Source organism: Garra rufa, chromosome 12 (genome assembly GCF_049309525.1).
Source record: "Garra rufa chromosome 12, GarRuf1.0, whole genome shotgun sequence".
NCBI lineage: Eukaryota > Metazoa > Chordata > Actinopteri > Cypriniformes > Cyprinidae > Garra > Garra rufa.
In genome coordinates, this window is record NC_133372.1 from 5,169,583 (window position 1) to 5,192,369 (window position 22,787).

Sequence of the window (22,787 nt, forward strand, 5' to 3'; positions counted from 1 at the left end):
TATATCTTTGTATATATAAGTATATATGTCAAACTAAAAAAAATCTAATTAAAAGAACAAGTAGAATAAGAATAAGTTACCAATCAAATTAAATCAGTATTAACAACATGTATTTGTACTACAGGGGTGGCATAGAAGAACAAAAAGTGGCTTGAAGGTGAATTTTCATGGTTTATGCCTTCCACAGAATATATACAGTGGGTACGGAAAGTATTCAGACCCCCTTAAATGTTTCACTCTTTGTTATATTGCAGCCATTTACTGAAATCATTTAAGTTAATTTTTTTCCTGACAGAAAAACACAGAATTGTTGACATTTTTGCAGATTTATTAAAAAAAGAAAAACTGAAATATCACATGGTCCTAAATTTTCAGACCCCAGTACTTAGATCAAAAGGGTGCTTCTACTAAATACTGAGCAAAGGGTCTGAATACTTAGGACTTAGGATGTGATATTTCAGTTTTTCTTTTTTAATAAATCTGCAAAAATGTCAACAATTCTGTGTTTCTCTGTCAATATGGGGTGCTGTGTGTACATTAATGAGGAAAAAAAATGAACTTAAATGATTTCAGCAAATGGCTGCAATACAACAAAGAGTGAAACATTTAAGGGGGTCTGAATACTTTCCGTACCCACTGTACATACATATAAATACATTTAGACCACTTAACTTAATGATTGCTATCTGGATGTAATGAGACTTTCAACCAGCATAACAAAAAATGTTTCTGAAGACAATTACCTATTACACCTTTAAATATTAAAGGTCTCTCACAGCCCCCCCAGCTCCAAATTATCAATGAAAACCAGGTCTGTAAATGTTATGCATTTTGTGCCTCTTGTACCCTTGAAAAAGTTGAGAATCATTACCGTTTCAGTGGCGTTGATGCAAGCTGTTGAAAAAACACCTAATAAAAATTAAATGAATATGATAAAAGACTACCTCAATATTGTCATGTAGTTTCCATAATTCTTCCACAGACCTTAAAAAGTAAAAAAAAAAAAGTTAAATAATTTATGCTATTAAAGAAACAGTTTACCCAAAAATTAATTTCAATTCTGCACCACAAAGCCAACAGAACACTTCTAAAACTGTTAAAATAGATTGCAGTGTTTTTATTTGCTGTATGGGAAAAATGTTTAACAGAAGAAGAAAAGTCCTTTTTGAGATTTTAAACACTAAACAATTAATTTTAAAAGTAAACAATTCTTTCATTAAAAAGTTTGGGATTGGTAAGATTTTTCCATGTTTTGAAATGTATCTATTCTGCTCACCAACGCTGCATTTTATTTGATCAAAAATACAGCAACAATAGTAATAATTTATTAAATTGTATTATAATTTAAAATAACTCTTTTTTTGATGTCTGATCATATATTATATAATTTATTCCTGTGATTCAAAGCTGCTTTTCCAGCATCATTCACATGATCCTTCAGAAATCATTCTAAAATGCTAATCTGCTGCTCAAGAAACATTTCTGATTATCAGTGTTCAAAACAGTTGCGATGCTATATATTTTTGGGATAACACTATTTTGTAAAAGTGTTTGTTGCTTTACCAATTTAATGCACCCTTGCTGAATAAAAGTAGTAAAAAAAAAATAAATAATAAAATCGTACTGATCCCAAACTGTGAGCGGTAGTGTATTCCAATTTTGTAATTGTAAAAATGTAATTGTAACCAACTCTAGAAAACTGATCAACATAATTATGTTCATTAGGAAAAACGAATAAAATGTGCATCTTTATAACTGACCCAACTCCGAGACTTCCATCTATGAATGCAGAAATCCGTGGATACTGAAGAGTAGAAACATTAAGTAAAACATATTTCTGTCATGACAACTCTCTTGAGGTATTGGCATGGTAATGTACATGACAATGTTAATGTGTTTGGTCTTGGCCAAAAAGATCTGGTACTCTAATGCTGTGGCAGAGCAAGCACCAAGACTTTGTACTGTCAATACATCCACAACATGATGTTCTGAGCATGTAAGAAATACTGCTGCTGCACATATGATATATATGTGATGCGATCTAGAAAAACCCAGGTACCATATGAAAGCTGGGTTCAAGCCCTTGCCATAGTTTGAACATAACAAAAGTTATGGCTATCTTAATTTGGCTGATAGCTATGATTATTTCAGGAATGGAATTTTAAGAAAAACGGGTTTAAAGTGAGACGGGTTTCATTTTTAATTAACGGGTTTAACGAGAGCTGTCTGTCAGGAGCATCATTACACAAACAGACTTAACGTTTCCCTGAAGAGGAGAGTTTTCTGTTGTTTATCATAGGCATAGTCTCTCTTTAGATCACTTTAGACAGCAAGAAAAGTGTACCTTGAAATTTTCATTTAGGAAAGCGAGCGCGACGCAAATGTTCGCGGACCTTTTCATATAACAAACTGTCACTGGATTCCTCTTTAGTAATTTAATCATCCGATCCTTCATCTCTGGATGGGAAATAATCCATTATAACATCATTTAGGGCACTGACATCAAGACGAAGCAGACTGAGACGAGAAGGATCGTTTAAGTGAGCAGCTACTTCACACTGCGTCGTTTTCTTGTGCTCCGCCATCTCACGATATTAAAAAATTAATAGGGCTGCAACTAGCGAATATTTTGATAATTGATTAGTTAGTTGATTGTTTTTTTGATTAATCGATTTATTTGCTTAAATCCCTTTTTTTAATTGACAAAAATCATAATATTCCACATCCTGCCCAATGTGCTTCAAACAAATGTGCCAACTGAATGTTATGAAAACAGTGCTTAATTTATTAGACCACCGGTCGTAATAAAGAGAAAAAAAATAGCTGAAGAAAAACACTATACAGTGCTTGACTATTTTTTTCATAGATAACCGCTATAATTATAGCATTAGAAATAGCAATCTGTTACTAAAAACATATTGCATATTGGAGGACTAACCAATACAGAAAGCTAAAAAATGATTTTGGTAATCACCAATACTGTTAGTCTGGAGCAGCAGCGGCACAATCCTTATATAATTTGTTAAACACCTTACATAAATTTGTTTTATTAAAATTGTTAAGTGAACAAAGATTAAATCTCTACATTGATGAGCATAGTCTAATACAAATAATAAAGACGAATAAAAACAAACTCAGAGTTAACCAACAGGTGAGATGAATGTTCTGCAGGAACACGCATTCACTTTGCTCAGTCACATTTACTGTCATTTCTTTATATAAAAGGCGGCTATGAAGCGTCTGATATTTATATATCAGATAATTACACAATGTTATCCCTTTACAGTTCCTACTCTTCATAAATATGTGCACTACATGTTTTCTTTTAAACCTAAATTTAACGTTCAACAACATATTTCAGCACAATTAATGTTTTTGCGCTGAGTATTAATTGTCTCCCTGTCTGACACGCTCATTCAGTAAAGATTTAAACTTAACACAGACTGTCAGGATGGACTTTTATGCAAAAATGGAAATGCTTTTGTGAATTTGTGACATTTACAGATAAGGATATGACCGTAAACTGAACGTTTTCACGCTGAGGATGCAAACGAATCTGTCAAAGCGCCTCACAGGTTGCTTTTTACGCTATTAGCCTAAAGTTTAAAATAAAGAATTCTCATGCCGCATCTCTCCTGCCGCATCTCATTCTGTTTCCTCCACTATTTTTAGATACATTTTGTCCATAGAAATGCGTCATTCAGTGCTGTAATTTGACATGACCCTCTGAAGTTGTACGTGCACTGTGGGCGCACCCGATTAATCGATAATGAGAATCGTTGTCGATAATTTTCATTATCGATAATAATCGGTTTTACCGATTAGTTCAATTCAAATCAAATCAAATCAAATCAAATCAAAATTTATTTGTTAAGCACCTTAAACACAGTGTGTACCAAAGTGCTGTACGACTCCATGAACATAATAAAAACATACACTGTAAAAAATTTGCTGTAGTTCTGCAGCTGGTTGCCAGTAACTTACTGTAGATTTTTAATTTATGTTATTTACTGGCAACAGTTTGTTCAAAGTTAAATGAACATTAAACATTAACAAGTCTTTGTCTTTACAGAATAAAACTATAAAATAACAACCTACTGCAAAGCATTCTGGGAACCAGAAACCTTCATCAACCTTTTTCTGTTTTTTTCCTTCAGATTTTGGTTCCCAGAATGCTTTGCATGAGGCTGTTATTTTAGTTTTATTCTGTAAAGATAAAGACTTGTTAATGTTTAATGTTCAATTAACTTTGAACAAACTGTTGCCAGTAAATAGCATAAATTAAAATCTACAGTAAGTTACTGGCAACCAGCTGCCAGTAATACTGTAATTTCTACAGATTTTGTTTACAGTGTAGGTATAGATAATAATATAGAAACACAGATAAAACGCAGTGACATAAGATAAAACAGAATAAAATACATAGTAAATAATAATATACAAAATAAATAATATAGTTGTTGCAGCCCTAAAAAATAAATAAATAAAAAACTTTGCATACCATAGTTTACACAGGACTTGCGGGGAATGTGCATTGATACACCATTATTAAATATGTTACATGGTTTATAGGTTAACTGTTTTTTTGTGGTGTTTAGAGAAAGCACCTTTGCAGCACATTCTTAACGTAATTGCTATATTTCTGAACTAAACAAGTGAATTCTGCCAAGGTATTTTCAGAGATGATAGACAAGATGTTATAGAATAATAATTTAACGAAAACCGGATTTTGACAAAAAAAATTGACATTCAACCTATTTATCGAATTTCCTGAAAAACCCAATGCGACATCCGATGGCTTTTCCCAGATCGCACCACATATGTGACCCTGGACCACAAAACCAGTCTTAAGTCGCTGGGGTATGTTTGTAGCAATAGCCAAAAATACATTGTATGGGTCAAAATTATGTCAAAAATCATTAGGAAATTAAGTAAAGATCATGTTCCATGAAGATTTTTTGTAAAATTCCTACTGTAAACCTATCAAAATGTAATTTTTGATTAGTAATATGCATTGCTAAGAACTTAATTTGGACAACTTTAAAGGTGATTTTCTCAGTATTTTGATTTTTTGCACCCTTAGATTTCAGATTTTCAAATAGATGTATCTCGGCCAAATATTGTCCTATCCTAACAAACTATACATCAATAGAAAGCTTATTTATTGAGCTTTCATATGATGTATATATCTCAGTTTTGTAAAATTTAACCTTATGACTGGTTTTGTGGTCCAGGGTCACATATATGAAATATCCCCATATAGCATACATGAATCACTATGTAGCAGATCTATACAGGTGGAGCTGGGGAAGGTGAAGGGTTTCTGAAGTGATGCACTGCTATGGCAAGCACTATCCAAGCATTTGAATGTTAAGCAGCAAGCTCATTGGCTGCTGATACAGAAGAGAACTAATCAGCTACGCCATTAAACCTATCAGACTGTGCCATCTAGAGTTTCATGTTAGAACTTTGGATTAAGTTAAATATCCGCTATTCAAGACAACTGATTGCTTAATTGGATACAAATGAGAAGCACTCACAAAAGGCCTGAGAACAGCAGAAATCAACTTCTTAATGAAGCCTGGAGTGGCAAGCTTAGTGGTCTGACCGCAGAGACACGGGTCAACGGGGTCTCCCTTCCTGAAAAGCACACAATATACAACAAGCATGTGGTTACTATGCATTAGAGGTGACTATAGTGCCTTTAATGGAAATCTGAATGTGCTGATAACAGACGTACATATTACTGAGGAAGGTACGACCTCCATCACTGAAGACCCCTCTCAAAGTCAACTCATGCATGGTATGGTAGAGCCGCAGGGGTTGGAATGGAACCAGCTAAAATGTAAACGCCTTGTTAGAATATCAGCTTCTCAAGTCTTTATCACATTTGTGTGTTGACACAGCCATTTACCTTCAGATGCATGGTCTTTAAAGGGTTCATCAGATGCAAAACTCACTTTTACAAGTTGTTTGAAAATTAATGTGTGTTGGCAGTTTGTGTACACAACCACCCTACAATGATAAAAATCCACCCGGTGGAATTTTTTTAATCTTAAAAGGTAATATCCCCTTTTTAAAATATGGTCATTCTCAGCTTCTTGTCGTTGTGACGAAACACAGTTGATTTGACATGAGCGTCTTACCTTAGACCCGCCCTCACCGAACTGAAACAGTCCGAATACGATCGCCATTGTTTACTCCCAACATCTGAGCCGCTTAAGAGTCACAGGACAACGTTACTTTCATTTTTAAAAGGAAAGCGCCGATCCCAATCTACATATGTGTGAATCATTCGTAATGCAGCTTCAGCCACAGCAGAAGTGAGTATAAGGGTATAAGAGTATAAATGCATCTTTGCAAACGATGTGCTTGCCGTTAAATGCAGCTAAACGCGGTTACAGTAAACATTACAGCTCGTAATCCCTCATTTTTTGCATTTAAAGGGCCAATGCGATAAAATGAGCTGATATTTTGCAGAGCTGATTTTGACAAGGTAAAAGGGTGTTTTTTTTACACTACTATTGAGAATTTTTAACCAAAGTATATTAGAGACTTTTCATTAAGACCCTAAAAAATCATATGAACTTGTGGAAAATGGGCATCCGATGACCCCTTTAAAGCAATTTGGACATTCACAACCGATTCATAACCATTGTTGTGTGTTAACGGTTTAAAAAGTGCATTTTCTTTCTTAGTGCACCAACAAGCTGTCATTGGCTTACAGAATAAAAATTTCCTGATGATTTACTCACACCCATGTCATCCAAAAAAGGTCTTTCTTTCTTCAGTCGCAAAGAAATAAAATTTTTTTGAGGAAAACATTCCAGGATTTTTCCTCATATAGTAAACTTCAATGATGCTCAACAGATTGGAGGCAGTTTTAATTCAACTTCAAAGGGCTCTAAACGATCCCAGCTGTGGAATAAGTGTCTTTTCTTGCAAAACGATCGATCATTTTCTTTATATTTATATAAAATTAAATTATATTTAAAGACAATACACTAGTATTGCGATGCAAATACGTACTCAATTCAACTTCAAAATCGCCCTGCATCGCTGATTTACCTTTTTTTAATGTAAAGGGTGATTGACCTTCTTTGCACGTTCACTTTGTAAACACTGGGTCGGTACTTCTGCAGCGATGTAGGATGATTTAGAAGTTGGAGGAGAAAATGAGATGGAAGTTTTTTGACATACCCTAACTGTATTGAACCGGAGTGCACAAGGTATGCATGCACATCACAGAGGTAAAAAAAGTATGACAATTGTTAATTTTTTTTAGCAAATAACTAGATAAGACCATTATTCCTCGTCTGGGATCATTTACAGCCCTTTAAAGCTGCATTTGAACTGCATTTTGGAAGTTCAAACTCGTGGGCACCATAGAAGTCCACTATATGGAGAACATTTCAGAAAATGTTTCCTCAAAAAAACAAAACAATTTCTTTACGACTGAAGAAAGAAAGACATAAACTGAACATCTTGGATGACAAGGGGGTGAGTAAATTATCTGTACATTTTTGTTCTGGAAGTTAACTTTCTCCTTTAAGTTTTTTGAGGAAAAGATTCCAGAATTTTTCTCCATATAGTGGACTTTAATGGTGCTCAACAGATTGAATAATAAAATAATAATTAAAATGCAGTTTCAATGCAGCTTCAAAAGGCTCTAAACAATCCCAGCCGTGGAATAAGTGTTTTATCCAGAGAAACAATCTGTAATTTTCTTTAAAAAATATATTTATACACTTTTTAACCACAAATGCTTATCTTGTCTAGCTCTGCGATGCACTCTGTGCATTTCGGTTCAATACAGTTAGGGTATGTGGAAAAATTCCCATTTCATTTTGGAAGACTTTGAGTGAATATAAATGGTAGATTGTTATAGAAAGGAACATTTAAAGGATAAAAAAAAGGAATTAGAGAGAATCAATAAATGATGAATAATTTATTGCTATTGTGTGAATAATATGCAATCATGTAACCAATAAAAAAATAACTGTAGTCTAATTACGAGTATTTCAAAATGTAATTTTCTCTAATTACAAGTACTTCATTTTTTAAATCTGATTACATAATCCAGATTACATGTAATCAGTTACTACCCAGCTCTGAGTATATAAATTGTAATTTTTTTTGTAGATTGTAAATTTGATTGTGTAGAGCCCTTTAAACTGCAGTGAAACTGCATTTTTATCATTCAATCTGTTGAGCATTATTGAAGTCCACTATATGAAGAAAAATCCTGGAATGTTTTCCTCAAGAAACGTAATTTCTTTGCGAAAGACATGAACATCTTGGATGACATGGGGCTGAGTAAATTATCAGGACATTTTTATTTTGGGAGTAGAGTAATCCTTCAAGGGTATGTATATGCAACTGTGCCCCAGGTCTTAAAGGGACAGTAGTCCATAAATTTCTGCTGCTAATCAAACAAAACATACACTGTAAAAAGTTTTCACCAGTTTCAACATAAAAACTTAAGTTTAGCAGCTGCCTTAAGATTGTAAGTTAAATCAACGTAAGTCATTTAAACTCACAAGTTATATCAACTCATTTTTATTGTAATAAGTTTTTAAGTTAAATCAGCTTAAAACTACGTCATTTTAACTTATGAACTTTTTGTAGCTTTAATTTCTACAGTGAGCACTATTCAGTGTTATTTTACACATACACACATTTCTGTACCTGAATACTATTGTCGGACCTGTTTGTTATATTGTATTTATCCATGCTTGTAATTTGTGTATTTGTTCTTATTGTATTATTTATTGACCTTTCACTTCAATCATTTTGAACTTTCTTAGGCTAGTAGTTTTTGCTGTTGTTTTAAAGAGGTACCAAAAGTGAGTTTTAAGTAATAAAAAGTTACATTGATATAAAATATTTATTTTCTCACAGATCCGAAAATGATCTGAACCATGAGATTACATAACAACTGTTAACGCAATGTGTTTGTGTACCGTGTGCCCCGCTCTCTCCAGCAGGTCCTTAGTCTCCCTGAAGGCCCTGGCCATGCTTGGAGATGGCTGCTGGTACCCATCGTTCTCATAATAACCAATCCTCAGGGGCTCTGAGCTCTCATACACCTGTTTAATAAGAGCAAAGTATCATAGATTCTGCATTTGCAACACATCACAAATACAGGCATCTGATGTTTGATGTTAAATAGGGAACCTCTTGGTTGAATTGTATGGGAGGGATGGTGGGGTCCAAGGAAAACATGTCCTGGCAGAGCAACGCCCGCATAAACAGTGCCAAGCTTTCGACGTCCCTTCCCATAGGGCCAATGGAGGACAACACTGAAAACCAGCACAATGTAACAATGAGACAACATACCATACATGATGTTCTTTTTATCTACAGTTCAAAACTAGTCCAGCAGGATGACAGATGTGATCTCACCTGATTTCTGACCTCTGACGCATGAATTAATTCCTTGAAGACTAAACATAGATGATTAGATAAAGCAAAACAGACAAGAACACTAAAATCAATAACAGGTAATGAGAAATTACATATTATAGCATTTTTACAAAGTGACATTATTAACAGGTCCAAAAATGATATGATCTAGACATGTTTTTTTTTTCCATTTACACGATTGATAAAGGGCATTACATTGTGGTTGTTGTGCAGAATCGTTTCCTTCAATGCCTCTCATTTATAATAAAATATGTATTTTTAATATTTATGATTTCTTGTCAGCATCAATGGGTATATTCATGGCAAAAACAATTGCATCACTCAATCAATTCGATCAAAACCGTTCAAATTAATGTTTACAATAATTTAACAATTTTGTCTTAAAAAGTCAACATACAAAAAATAGCAGTGATATACACTGATCCCAGATTTTTACTGTTTTTTTAAAGAAGTCTCTTATTGTTATCAAAGTTTTATTTATTAGATCAGGAATACAGAAAAAAAAGTAATAATATGAAATATTATTGCAATTTAATTTTTTTTAAACATATTTTAAAATAAAATTTATTTAAAAAGAACAGCATTTATTCAAAATTGAAATACTATCATTTTTTATCATTTAACACATTGCTGAATAAAAGTATTAAGTTCTTACAAAGAAAGAAAGAAAAAAAAAATACCCCAAACAAAAGATTACAAAAAAAGTACTATTTTAAATAAATGCTGTTCTTTTTAATGTTTTATTCATCAAAGAATCCTGGAAAAAGTATCGCAAAAATAAATATTAAGCTGCACAACTGTTCCCAACATTGATAGTAAATGCGACCCTGGACCACAAAACCAGTCATAAGGGTACATTTTTTTAAACTGATAATAAGCATTTCATTGATGTATGGTTTGTTAGGATAGGACAATATTTGGCTGTGATACAACTATTTCCAAAAAGGAATCTGAGGATGCAAAAAAATCTAAATATTGAGAAAATTCCCTTTAAAGTTGTTTAGAGTCTGTGCAAGTTCCTTTTCTATTTGCTCTAGAGATAAAATTAACTTTATCCAGGTATACACTTGCCAAAATGTTTTGGACCATTCACTTCTGCTGCAGATACTTGCTTGTCTGACGTTGATAAATGAGATGGTACGTTTTTCATGATTGGATGATTTAGCTTTTTTTTAAATATTGAGACAAGTTACCAAGATGAATATCAATATGTAACTTTTCAGCCCCATATTCAGTATCATCAGATGCATACGAACCTTAGCCTCTTTGCCGTGGGCTTAAATCCACAAATGCCACAGAAGGATGCTGGGATACGAATGCTCCCACCAATGTCAGAGCCTATGCCCAGGATGGAGCCACCTCCTCCAATCAGAGCTCCTTCCCCTCCGGAGGAACCACCAGGTGTCTTCTGAAGGTTGTATGGGTTCAAGGTTTGCCCATAAACGGGGTTCCCGCAGTCATAACTACAGTACATAAAAATAGAAAGGCAGTGGATACAGAGGTACAAAGTCTCTTTCCAGAACCTTCAATCTTGTTCTAAATGTCTACCTGATCTGCTGAGACCATCACAACCTACAAGAAACATTTAAAGACACACCTCTGCATTTACAGTATCTCACATAAGTAAGAACACCCCTCACATTTCAGCAACCATTTTAGTATATATTCTCAAGGGACAATACTATAGAACCGAAACTACTAAAATATTTTTTTATATATATGCCAGATATATGTTATCTGGCACTGCCTTGATCATCCTGGGCATGGAATTGACCAGAGCTGCACAGGTTATTGCTGGAATCTTCTTCGACTCCTCACAGAGCTGCTGGACTTTAGACACACAGTGCTTCTCCACTTTACGCTTAAGGATGCTCCACAGGTGCTTAATAGGGTTCAGGTCTGGAGACATACTTGGCCACCCCATCACCTTCACCTTTAGCTTCCTCCGCAAGGCAGTTGTCATCTTGGTGGTGTGTTTGGGATCGTTATTATGTTGGAAAACTGCCGTTCGGCCTAGTTTCTGGAGGGAAGGCATCATGTTCTGTTTCAGAATGTACAGTACATAATGGAATCCATGTTTCCCTCAATGAACTGCAGCTCCCCAGCACCAGCAGCACTCACGCAGCCCCAGACCATGATGCTTGACTGTAGGCAAGACACAGTTTTCTTGGTACTCCTCATCAGGGCATCGCCACACATGCTGGACACCATCTGAGTGAAACAAGTTTATCTTATGGTCTCATCAGACCACAGGACATGGTTCCAGTAATTCATGCTCTTGGACAGGTTGTCTTCAGCAAACTGTTTGCAGGCTTTCTTGTGAGCCAGCTTCAGAAGAGGCTTCCTTCTGGGACGAAGCCTATGCAATCCAACTTGTTGCAGTGTGCGGCGTATGTTCTGAGCACCGACAAGCTGACCTTCTATTATTGCAAACTTTAAAGCAATGCTAGCAGCACTCGTACATCATTTTTTGAAGCCAGGTTCTGCACAGATGCACAGAACGAGATGCACAGAACGAGTGCTCAACTTCATTGATCCACCCTTGCAAGGCCTGTTCTGAATGGAACCCATATTGGAAAACCTGTGTATGACCCTGACCACTGTAGTGTAACTCACTTTCAGGGTGTTCCTGAACCTCTAATAGCCTTGGCCATCTTTGTGCAGAGCAACAATTCTAATTCTCAAATCCTCAGAGAGTTGTTTGCCATGAGATGCCATGTTGAACATCCAGTGATCAGTATGAGAGAATTGTACTTAAAGCAGCAAATTTTAATTGCTCTAATACAAGATACACAACTTTGTATGGGCATGTGGCTTTGCGTGTTTAAACAACATACTGCTGTTATCACTTAGGGTGTTACTCAATTTTGTTGCCAGCTATTTTGACAATAATGGCTGTATGTTGAGTTATTTTCAGAGGACAGTAAATCTATACTGCTATACAAGCTGCACATTGACTACTCTAAATAATATCCAATTTTACATTTCTATAGTATTGTCCCTTGAGAAGATATACTAAAATGGTTGCTGAGATGTGAGGGGTGTACTCACTTTTGTGAGACACTGTTTATTTCATCTCTAACGTCTGAACTACTCCAGCTGACCCCAGAAACTTGCCATTTGTGATCAAGGTCACTACTAAAAAATCTACTTTTACCTCTCATAAAATGAATAATGATTGTGGAGCCCTATGTGTTTATGGCTGGCGTTATACAGTATGTACCATACATTGGTCTTATCTTGGGAAAATCATGGTTTGAGCATAAGTTACGACTTAGATCTTACACATTCCCATGTAATAGCCGCCCATAATGTCATAATACCATTTTTAACAGATGCCAATAAAATCTGTTCTGTTACTGAAGTTTGCAGGAAAGAACTGAAGTGCTTTTAGTATGTTAGACTGGTACTTTTAGAAACATTAAACTAGTTATAGGAATGTTCGGCCTTGGACTACGTGTCTCTGTTCCATAGATAAATGTTTCAAAATAGTAACATTGATTTGTGAGATGAGCAGCTGAATTGCATGAATAAGGCTACTGGAAAAATGCTAAATAATATTCTTCATTAAAAGGAAAAAAGAATGAAAGAAATCAAATGAAATAATCAAATAAAATTAAGCCTATCTTTAGGAGCATTACTCTTTTTTTTTTTCTTCAACTTTTTCCCATTTGTTTATGCACTGCAAAAAATTAAGAATTAAGATACATTTACTAGATAAGCAAAGTGACATAAGATATTTAGTCTTGTTTTAAGCAAAATGCACTTAATTTAGTTTTTTTCTCCCTGGAAACAAGTAAAATTATTTGCCAGTGGGGTAGGTCAAATATTCTTAAATCAAGAGTATTTTACTTACCCCATTGGCAGATAATTTTACTTATTTTAAGCAAACTGCGCTTAATTTAGTTTTTCCCCCTGAACACAAGACTAAATATCTTATGTCATTTTGCTTATTTAGTAAACTCATCTTAATTTAAGAATTTTTAGATATTTCGACTAGAAACAAGACAAAAATACTAAGTAAGATCAGCCTTTTTTGGAGTGCGGATACTATAGGAATAAACGGGAATTGCCGTAAGCCAAATTCCACCTGTTGCAAAAAGTCTGTGACTTCTCCTGTAAAACCAATTTTATTTTTGTTGTTGTAAACTCTAAAAATGGTTTAGTCTAAAACATGTTTTAGATTAGCCATTAAACTGTCAGTTTAATAAATGATAGGCTATTTCCTTAAAAAAGCTGTTTTTTCAGCATAGTGAAGCCTCTTAAAAAGAAACAGCGTCTGGTCTCCTTCCCTGAATTGCACTGTTAGATTTAACCTTTACACTTTTTTAGATAGAGGTTGCAGGCATGCCTTCTAGTAGGTTTGGTTAAGATTCAACCCTAAATAAACGCACCTGATCCATCTTATCACGTCCTTCAGGTTTATATGAAAACTACATTGTGTCTGGATTGGAGCAGGGTTTGAACTAAACTCTGCAGAAACTGAGTTTAACACCTGTGTTGTACAGTGTTGTTTGAGAATTACTGAGATATTGTAATAGTTTTCAGTAATATCTTGATATATCTCGTCATTTCGACCTGCAACGCAGGATTCGCTAAACACTTGTCCATGAAAGACAAGTCCATACCTTTTTTATTTGGACTAACAAGCGTCGCCGAACCACAACCTATAAGTATGATTAACACGTTATGTGTACATTTTCAATTTAGTGCTCAAAATATCATTTTTTTGTGCTAATATGTGCTGTATACCTAGTGCAGCTTTCCAGGTAAACCACGATATTACTGTCTTACTGAAATAGTTAATATTCGCTGTGAACACACTATTTCCTAAGTATGTGTTGGTTCATGTAGACTGTTGTTGTTCTAATTACTTTGTTTAATAATAAAGAATGTAGACATATATTTTGGTTTAAAAACTGTATTGTTTCATCAGTTTATCACATTAGCACTCAACTAACATATCCACCTTTATTGTTTTGTTAAGTGTTTAGAGTTCTGCTGCTAAACTTTAGCTGTGGGCACGATTCACTTGCATTGTATATGGAAAGACCAATTACAACAGACTTGGCCAGCTGACCAATCACAGCAGAGTAGGCTTACGGGTTTTACTGACCTTAAACGGGGTCTAGTTCGTATGATTCTTTAGGGTCTTAATGAAAAGTCTCTAATATACTTTGGTTAAAAATTCTCAATAGTAGTGTAAAAAAAAAACTTTTACCTTGTCAAAATCAGCTCTGCAAAATTTCAGCTCATTTTAAGACATGGCCCCTTTAAATGTCAGCGACATCTACTCGCCCCGCCCCTCTCTGGGATTATGTTTACTTTAGCCGCGTTTAGCTGCATTTAGCCACGTTTATCGGCGAAACTTGCCAACAAGCACATAAAACCATTATAAAAATCATTTGCAAAGATGCATAAAAACCCTTATACTCACTTCTGCTGTGGGTGAAGCTGCATCAGGAACAATTCGCACGAAGATAGATGAATATGTAGATCGGGATTGGCGCTTTCCATTTAAAAACGAAAGTAACGTTAAACCTCTGTGTCTTCAGCGGCTCAGATGTCGGTAGTAAATGACTACAGCTATGTTCATTATTACATCCAACAACAGAACACCTCAATCGCTCAATTAGAGTCTTCCTCTGCACCTGAGTCAACACAGTAAGGGTCGTATTCGGACTGTTTCAGCTCGGTGAGGGCAGGCCTAAGGTAAGACGCTAATGTCAATCAAATGTATTTCGTCACAACGACAAGAAGCTGAGAATGAACTGATTTTAACAAGGTGATATTACTTTTAAAGATTAAAAAAATACCATTGGGTGGATTTTTATCATTGTAGGGTGGTTGTGTACACAAACAGCCAACACACATTAATGTTCAAACAACTTGGAAAAGTTAGTTTTGCATCCGATGACCCCTTTAAAGGAGTAGCTCACTTTCAGAACAAAAATGTACAGATGATGTACTCACCCCCTTGTCATCCAAGATGTTCATGTCTTTCTTTCTTCAGTCATAAAGAAATGGTGGTTATTGAGGAAAACATTTCAGGATTTCTCTCCATATAATGGACTTCTTTGTTGCCCCTGAGTTTGAACTTCCAAAATGCAGTTTAAATGCAGCTTCAGAGGGCTCTAAACGATTATAACGAAGGAAGAAGGGTCTTATATTGCAAAACGATGGGTTATTTTCTAAAAACATTTACAATTTATATACTTTTTAATCTCAAACGCTTGTCTTGCCGAGCTAGACAAGATGAGCATTTGAGCATTTTTTTTAAATAACCCATTGTTTTGCTAAATAAGAATCCTTCTTTCCTCGGCTATAATCGTTTAAAGCCCTCTGAAGCTCCATTTAAGCTTGCATTTTGGAAGTTTAAACTCAGGGGCCACCATAGAAGTCCATTATATGGAGAGAAATCCTGAAATGTTTTACTCAAAAAACGACTGAAGAAAGAAAGACATGAATATCTTGCATGACAAGGGGGCGAGTACATTATCTGTAAATTTTTGTTCTGAAAGTGAACTACTCCTTCAAACTCAAAACCAGTGTTGCCAAGTCCATAGTTTTCCCGCAGAAGTGGGCTACTTTAACACTGTGGCCGCAGGTTGTTTTTGATGTAAACGTGGGTTGAAGCGACTCTAATAACATCATATTTAGTCCCTGAAACACAAATTTACCATGGGAACCCTGACAAAAAGAAACCTTGTATTTTATCCCCCGGAATGTGATTTTGAATGGAGGACCCCCCCTCGCAATTAGCAATTGGGCAGGTTTTGTTGTGAAAACCTGGGAACCCTGCTCAGAAATGCTTAAAATGACTCATTCCAAAATCATTGCAAAATTATTCTAATATTAAATGTATATTCTGAGAAAATTACAAGTTTTCTGATCTTAGATGCATTTAAACCTGTTGTAGCGGACTCCAACACAATATTATGACACTTTAAAATACTGTATGATCTGCTCTTTAAATAAACAAAAAAATACTGCACCATTGACTTTAGACCATGTTTTAGTTGGTCAATGGCACAATCGTTTTTCAACCGTCTCAAAATAGCAACGCACTAACAATTCGCTAAACACACGTTTTCAGACCAGCAACAGATGGGCAAAAGTGCATTTGTTATTTAAATAAGGCTCTAAATAAGGGCTAAGCGATTTTTCAGATTTTATCGATTAATTAACAGTAAAAAGAAAAGAACGATTCAACTGTCATATCGCTAGGCGCCATTCACACTTAATTGCACTTTTGTGTTGACAAGATGCAACACAGAAAGTGGAATAGGAAAAATATGCAAGATGGGAGTGAACTTCTTTTAACCTGAGCACCGCATTTTTATTTAATGCCATTTCATGCATGAGATGCTGCAAGAGACACGAATGCAGCAGTCAAAAGCGCTAAGGTTTATACAGAAAAACAATGGAAAAGCACTGCAATCGAATAAAAAAACCTGTGAAGAACTACTACTGTTATGTATAGTTATGCTCATATATTTACATTCCCCTTTGCAGAATATGCTAAAATCAAATGCTAAAAGCTGTCTTTATTTTGTAGATTGTGTTTAACACACAAAAGAGTGATGATCAGGTCAACACACAGAAGTACAGAAATTCTACATTGATTTAAAAAAAAATACTCAGAAGATACTCCGAATTTTCTGGATTGGGTCGGATCTGAAAAAATGGTATCATTGCATGCCTAATTACGATGGGAGCGGAAGTGGATATAGGAAGTGTGGTAAAGGTTTATTTTACAAACACTAGGAAACAGTTCTATAGGACAAGCTTTCTTTATGTACACAATAATAATCTTTTACATTGTAATCCTTTCATTTTTAATATTTGGGATGTTTGTGTGCTGCTGCGCGTCCAGTGTACAGGCCTTGTGCACCTGCCTATAGGCGCATATTACTAACACACCCTTTAAATAAATAAAAATACTGTGCCACTCACTTCAGACCATGTTTTAGTTGGTCAATGGTGCAATAGTTTTTAATTGGCTTCAAATTAACTTGTTTTCGATGCAGTAAATGAGCAACTAGACTAACTGCATTGTCTCTTCAAACACTCCAGTTGGCTAAAGATTGTTTTCTTGTCCTGCAAGTTATTTGATATTACCAGGTTTTCCCATTTTGATTTTTCCCCCAGAAATGATGTGGCGTTTACTCACTTGAGAAGACCTTGTGGTATGTTGGTCTTGATGAACGGGATGGCGCCCTGCTTCTTCAGCACTGTAACCAGCACACTGTCCATGAGCGCAGGCTGATCCAGCTTACTCACCACACCACAGGAAGTGTCATGACCCTGCTCACACAAACAGGATGTTACATACACCGCAAACAGAACCACACTTCTTTGAACCAGCCTAACCCATCTTATTCACCTCATATGCGATGTTGTCCTTGATGCTGATGGGCACTCCATACAAAAGACCTTTCTTTTGAGTGTTGATATCTTTCAGCTGCGCCTCACACTCCATTATGATCTCAGTGCTGCAGTTCAGATTCTTATTCACCTCCAAAGCCTTTGAAGTATGACATTACACAACTCAACAATCAGCATTATTTAACTGCACTTTACCAGTTGCTCAAAAATAACATTTGTGACCATAGACCACAAAACCTTAAGTAGCACATGCATATTTATAGCAATAGCACAACTATAGCACAACTGTACATATCACCTATTTATTTGTCAATTTATTTTTTACAAATTATAATTATTATTTTTTATTTTATTTTTGGTCTATTTATGCTTACATATTGTCTGTGCGTTGTTGTCTCTGTGTACTGGAAGCTAATAACACTGTAACAAATTTCTTGTATGCGCAAGCATACTTGGCAATAAAGCTCTTTCTGATTCTGATTCTGATAGAAAGCGATACATTGTATGGGTCAAAATTAACGTTTTTTTTTTAAATGCCAAAAAACATTCGGATATTAAGAAGAGATCGTGTTCCATGAATATATTTTGTCAATTTCCTACTGTAAATATGTCAAAACTTAATTTTTGATTAGTAATATGCAATAAAATTTAAAGGTGATTTTCTCAATATTTTGATTTTTTTTGCATCCTCAGATTCTAGATTTTCAAATAGCTGCATCTCAGCCAAATCTTTACCTATATAAACCATACATCAATGCAAATCATATTTATTCAGCTTTCAGATGCTGTATAAATCTCAATTTCGAAAAAATTATACTTATTATTGGTTTTGTGGTTTAGGGTCACATATAGGTTTTTTTTCTAATATTATAATAATGCTTCTCTTTTTTTAAAGGAGAGATTATTTCTTAATAATGCTATAGCTGACATTTATAATATTAATACAAACATGAGCAAAACTATTAGTAAATAAAAATACTGTGCCACTCACTTCAGACCATGTTTTAATTGGTTAATGGCACAATCATTTTCAACTGGCTTCTAATTAACTTTATTTTTTCCAGTAAATGAGCAAGTAGACTAACTGAATGGTCTCTTAATACACTCCGGTTGGCAAAAGATTGTCTTCTTGTCCTGCAAGTTATTTGATATTACCAGGTTTTCCCATTTTGAATTTGTTCACCTCCAAAGCTTTGGAAATATGACATTACAAAACTCAACAATCAGTTTTAAATTTAAAACGAGAGATTATTTCTTAATAATGCTATAGCTGACATTTATAATATTAATACAAACATGAGCAAAACTATTAGTAAATGTTGTGTACAAAAGACTGCACAAGACATGACAGCTCAAAGTCTCAAAGTTTTGCAATTAAAATGTTAATTGTAAACCTCTGAAGTTGGCCATAAACTCATAAATCGTATAGTTGTATGCACAGTCACAACCTTTTCCATAAAGGCATAAAGCACAGCGTCTGGCTGTAAAGAGCCATCCTTGAGTTTTCCAGTGAGCTCAGGCAAAGACAGAGACACTATGGAGCTGCTCTTAAAGTCTGGATTCTGGAAAGATGCAAGAAACAAATATTAGATATTTATACAATCAATCTATAACAAAGGAGACTGGGGCTAGCTAAGATTTTTTTTTTTTTAAGAAGTCTCTTTTGCTCACCAAGCCCACATTTATTTGATCAAAAAGTACAGCAAAAACAGTAACATTTTAAAAATATTTTTACCATTTTAAACATTTTTTTCTATTTGAATATATTTTAAAATGCATTTTTTTTTCTGTGATCAAAGCTAAATTTTCAGCATCATTACTCCAGTCTTTAATGTCACATGATCCTTCAGAAATCATTACTCAATACTAAGTAAAAAAATTTCAGGATTTGATAAATAAAAAGATCCAAAGATCAGCATATATCTAAAAAATAAAAAGATTTTGTCAAATTATATACTATACCATTCAAAAGTTTGGAGTCAGTATTTCATTTTATATATTTTTTTTTAATTATAGAAATTAATAAATTTATTTATCAAGAACGCTTAAAATTAATCAAAAGTGAAGATTAAGATATTTATAATGTTACAAAAGACTTCTATTTTAGATAAATGCTGTTCTTCTGAACTTTCTATTCATCACAGAAACCAGAAAACAAATCTACTCAGCTGTTTTCAACATTATAATAATAATAATAACAATAAATGTTTTGAGCAGCAAATCAGAATATTAGAATGATTTCTGAAGGATCATGTGACTGGAGTAATGATGCCATAAATTCAGCTTTAAAATCACAAGAATAAATTATATTTTATAATGTATTCAAATAGAAAATGGTTCTTTTAAATAGTAAAAATATTATTTTTTTTTTTACTGTACTTTGGATCAAACAAATGCAGGGTTGGTAAGCATAAGAGACATATAAAAATTTTTTATAAATCTTACTGTTCAAAAACTTTTGACTGGTAGTGTATAAGTACATATTTTCTCCAGAGATGGTTTTATATGTTGGTTTCTAAATGTTTAGTTAAATCTGTTAAATTCCAGTTTATTATAATATTCTTGTAATATCAGTTAAAATTGAAAACAACAATGCACTCTTATACATTCAGAAAAGAGTCAACAATATAGTGAAGATAGACTATCTGATTTTCACTTGGAATTGTTTGTTTACAAAGTTTTCATGTTTCAAACATGAATAATAAATTATAAGGTTAAAATTTTTACTGTTTTGTAGTTGTATTTATACTGTTTTATAATTCCTATTGTTGTTCGGTTTAGTAACATGCAGTTTTGTGACATCCAGTATTTATTTACTTAAACTTAAAATGAAAATACTACATACTCAAACACCACCATCCACTGATTGTTTTCATCATTGTGTGTTGTGTATTGTGTACACATATTATTGTGCACACATAATGTGTTCAGTTGGTAAAGCATAGCAAGCAATCTACTACCTTGTTTAACTTGAAATTACTCAACAAACTCTAACTGGCCAAGTTAGATTAACTTATTCTCTTATTTAACTTGTCCTACTTGGTTACACTTTATTTTGATAATCCACTAGACATTCTACTACTATAAGTAACTTTGCAACTACATGTCAATTAATGTTAATTTGCAACTACCTGTCTACAGACTGTCAGAGTAGACTGTTAGATCAGGTTTAGGGTTACACTGCAAAAAAAAAATGCTTTTCTTACTTCGATTTTTTTGACTTGTTTCCTGCCAAAATATCGAAACATTTTTAAATAAAGAACCATTTTCTAGACAAATAAACATTATTTTCTTGTTTTTAGTAAAAACAAGTCAAAATTGAGTGAATTTGTCCTTAGAACAAGCAAAATAACCTGCCAATGGGGTAAGAAAAATAATCTTATTTCAAACAGAAAACAAGATTATTTTTCTTACCTCATTGGCAGATTATTTTGCCTGTTTCAAGCAAAAACGCAGTTAATTTTGACTTGTTTTTACTAAAAAAAAAAAAAGAAAAGAATTTTTACCTGTCTAGAAAATGGTTCTTTATTTAAAAATGTTTAAATATTTTGGCTGGAAACAAGTAAAAAAAAATCTAAGCAAGAAAAGCATTTTTTTTTTTTTTTTTGCAGTGTAACCCTAAACCTAATCTAACAGTCTAAAATAATTTTTACTTGTCTAGAAAATCCTTCTTGATTTAAGAATTATTAGATATTTTGCCTGGAAACAAGACAAGTTTAGAAGTAAGAAAAGCATTTTTTTGTAGTGGACCCATCAAAATAAAGTGTAAAATGATATTAAACAGAATCTACTAATACTCTATTGCCCGCTGGCTGACATGTAGTTGCAAAGTTACTTACTGTTAGTAGCATGTCTAAAGTGGACTATCAAAATAAAGTGTTACCTCATACTTAAATGTACTTAAACGAAACGAAAAATTAAGTACATTTTACTTTTTTTCTTTTCCCAAAATTGCTTTTTATTGGAGCAATATGTATACTATTTAAATTTGATAAATAGTCTAAATAAATGTATTTAATACATTGTTTAAAATGCATTTAATTTTATTTATTTTACATGGATTAATTATTGTATTTGTTCAGCACAAGAATGGAAAAATGTGATTTTTTATTACAGTTTATTTTTTTATAAACTGCTTTGTTTTGTAACTGCTTTATTGTTTTATTACATTTTGCGTAAAAACTTGCCCCATATAGTGTAACAACAATATAATTGTACACATACCATGCACATTTATAAACATTTACTCTAAACACAATGCATATACATGCATGTTAGTTTTACCTGTATTTTAAATTGTTGCACCGCTTGTTCAGCCTGTTGAAATGATTTATCTCGTCTTTTCCGTGCGTTTAGTATTTTCTTCTGAATCTTCTGGTTATTTCTCCATTTCAAGTAGAGATATAATGCACCTGTACCACAAACTATGGTTGCAATCACCGGCGTCCAGTTAAAATCCATGTCTATTGTGAGCTGCTGCACATTAAAGCGGCCCATAACTGCTGCTCAGTGTCTTGTGATCCTGCGAAGTCCGGAGTGTAATGCACTTGAATCATTTGTTACTGGATCTTTAAGAACTTTGGCGTAGTTAAAGACATCAAAACTAATTGTGCGCACTAGAGCTCCAACTTTGATTCCATTTCCTGTGCGGAATATAATATATGCAGAGCACCTCATAAGAGGAGCTGCGCTCGGAATTGCCTTAAAAATCCTGTCAGGGAGATAATAAGCGATTATATCCGGGTAGGTAGTACAGGTAACATGCATTTAAACATTATATATTTCACCTTGTTGTTAATTTTTATTCATACTCCAAGCCAACAGATGGCAGCAAAACATATACAATGTAACGCAGATCAACGCTGACAGGATTTAATATAGTGAAAACATGTCATATTACCTCACTGTTTTGAGTATTAATGTCGAATACACAATGATAAGTACAAGCTGATGAAGGCAGGACTCTAACTTTG

The 22,787-nt window shown here is 34.0% G+C and overlaps 1 protein-coding gene across 1 annotated transcript in view; it reads right to left on the bottom strand.

The window, feature by feature from the left end:
* Positions 1-22,578, bottom strand: part of LOC141346872 (fatty-acid amide hydrolase 1-like) — a 29,089-nt gene extending 6,511 nt beyond the window's left edge. The window contains exons 1-12 of the mRNA XM_073851832.1: positions 22,099-22,578; positions 19,263-19,376; positions 17,813-17,953; positions 17,600-17,733; positions 10,683-10,889; positions 9,406-9,446; positions 9,178-9,302; positions 8,964-9,089; positions 5,741-5,838; positions 5,541-5,640; positions 1,761-1,804; positions 945-984 (exon numbers count right to left, since the gene is read on the bottom strand). Coding sequence (XP_073707933.1) covers positions 945-984; positions 1,761-1,804; positions 5,541-5,640; positions 5,741-5,838; positions 8,964-9,089; positions 9,178-9,302; positions 9,406-9,446; positions 10,683-10,889; positions 17,600-17,733; positions 17,813-17,953; positions 19,263-19,376; positions 22,099-22,311 — 1,383 coding nt within the window. The 5' untranslated portion in view covers positions 22,312-22,578. The remainder of the gene's footprint in view (positions 1-944; positions 985-1,760; positions 1,805-5,540; positions 5,641-5,740; positions 5,839-8,963; positions 9,090-9,177; positions 9,303-9,405; positions 9,447-10,682; positions 10,890-17,599; positions 17,734-17,812; positions 17,954-19,262; positions 19,377-22,098) is intronic.
* Between the last annotated feature and the right edge of the window lie 209 nt (positions 22,579-22,787).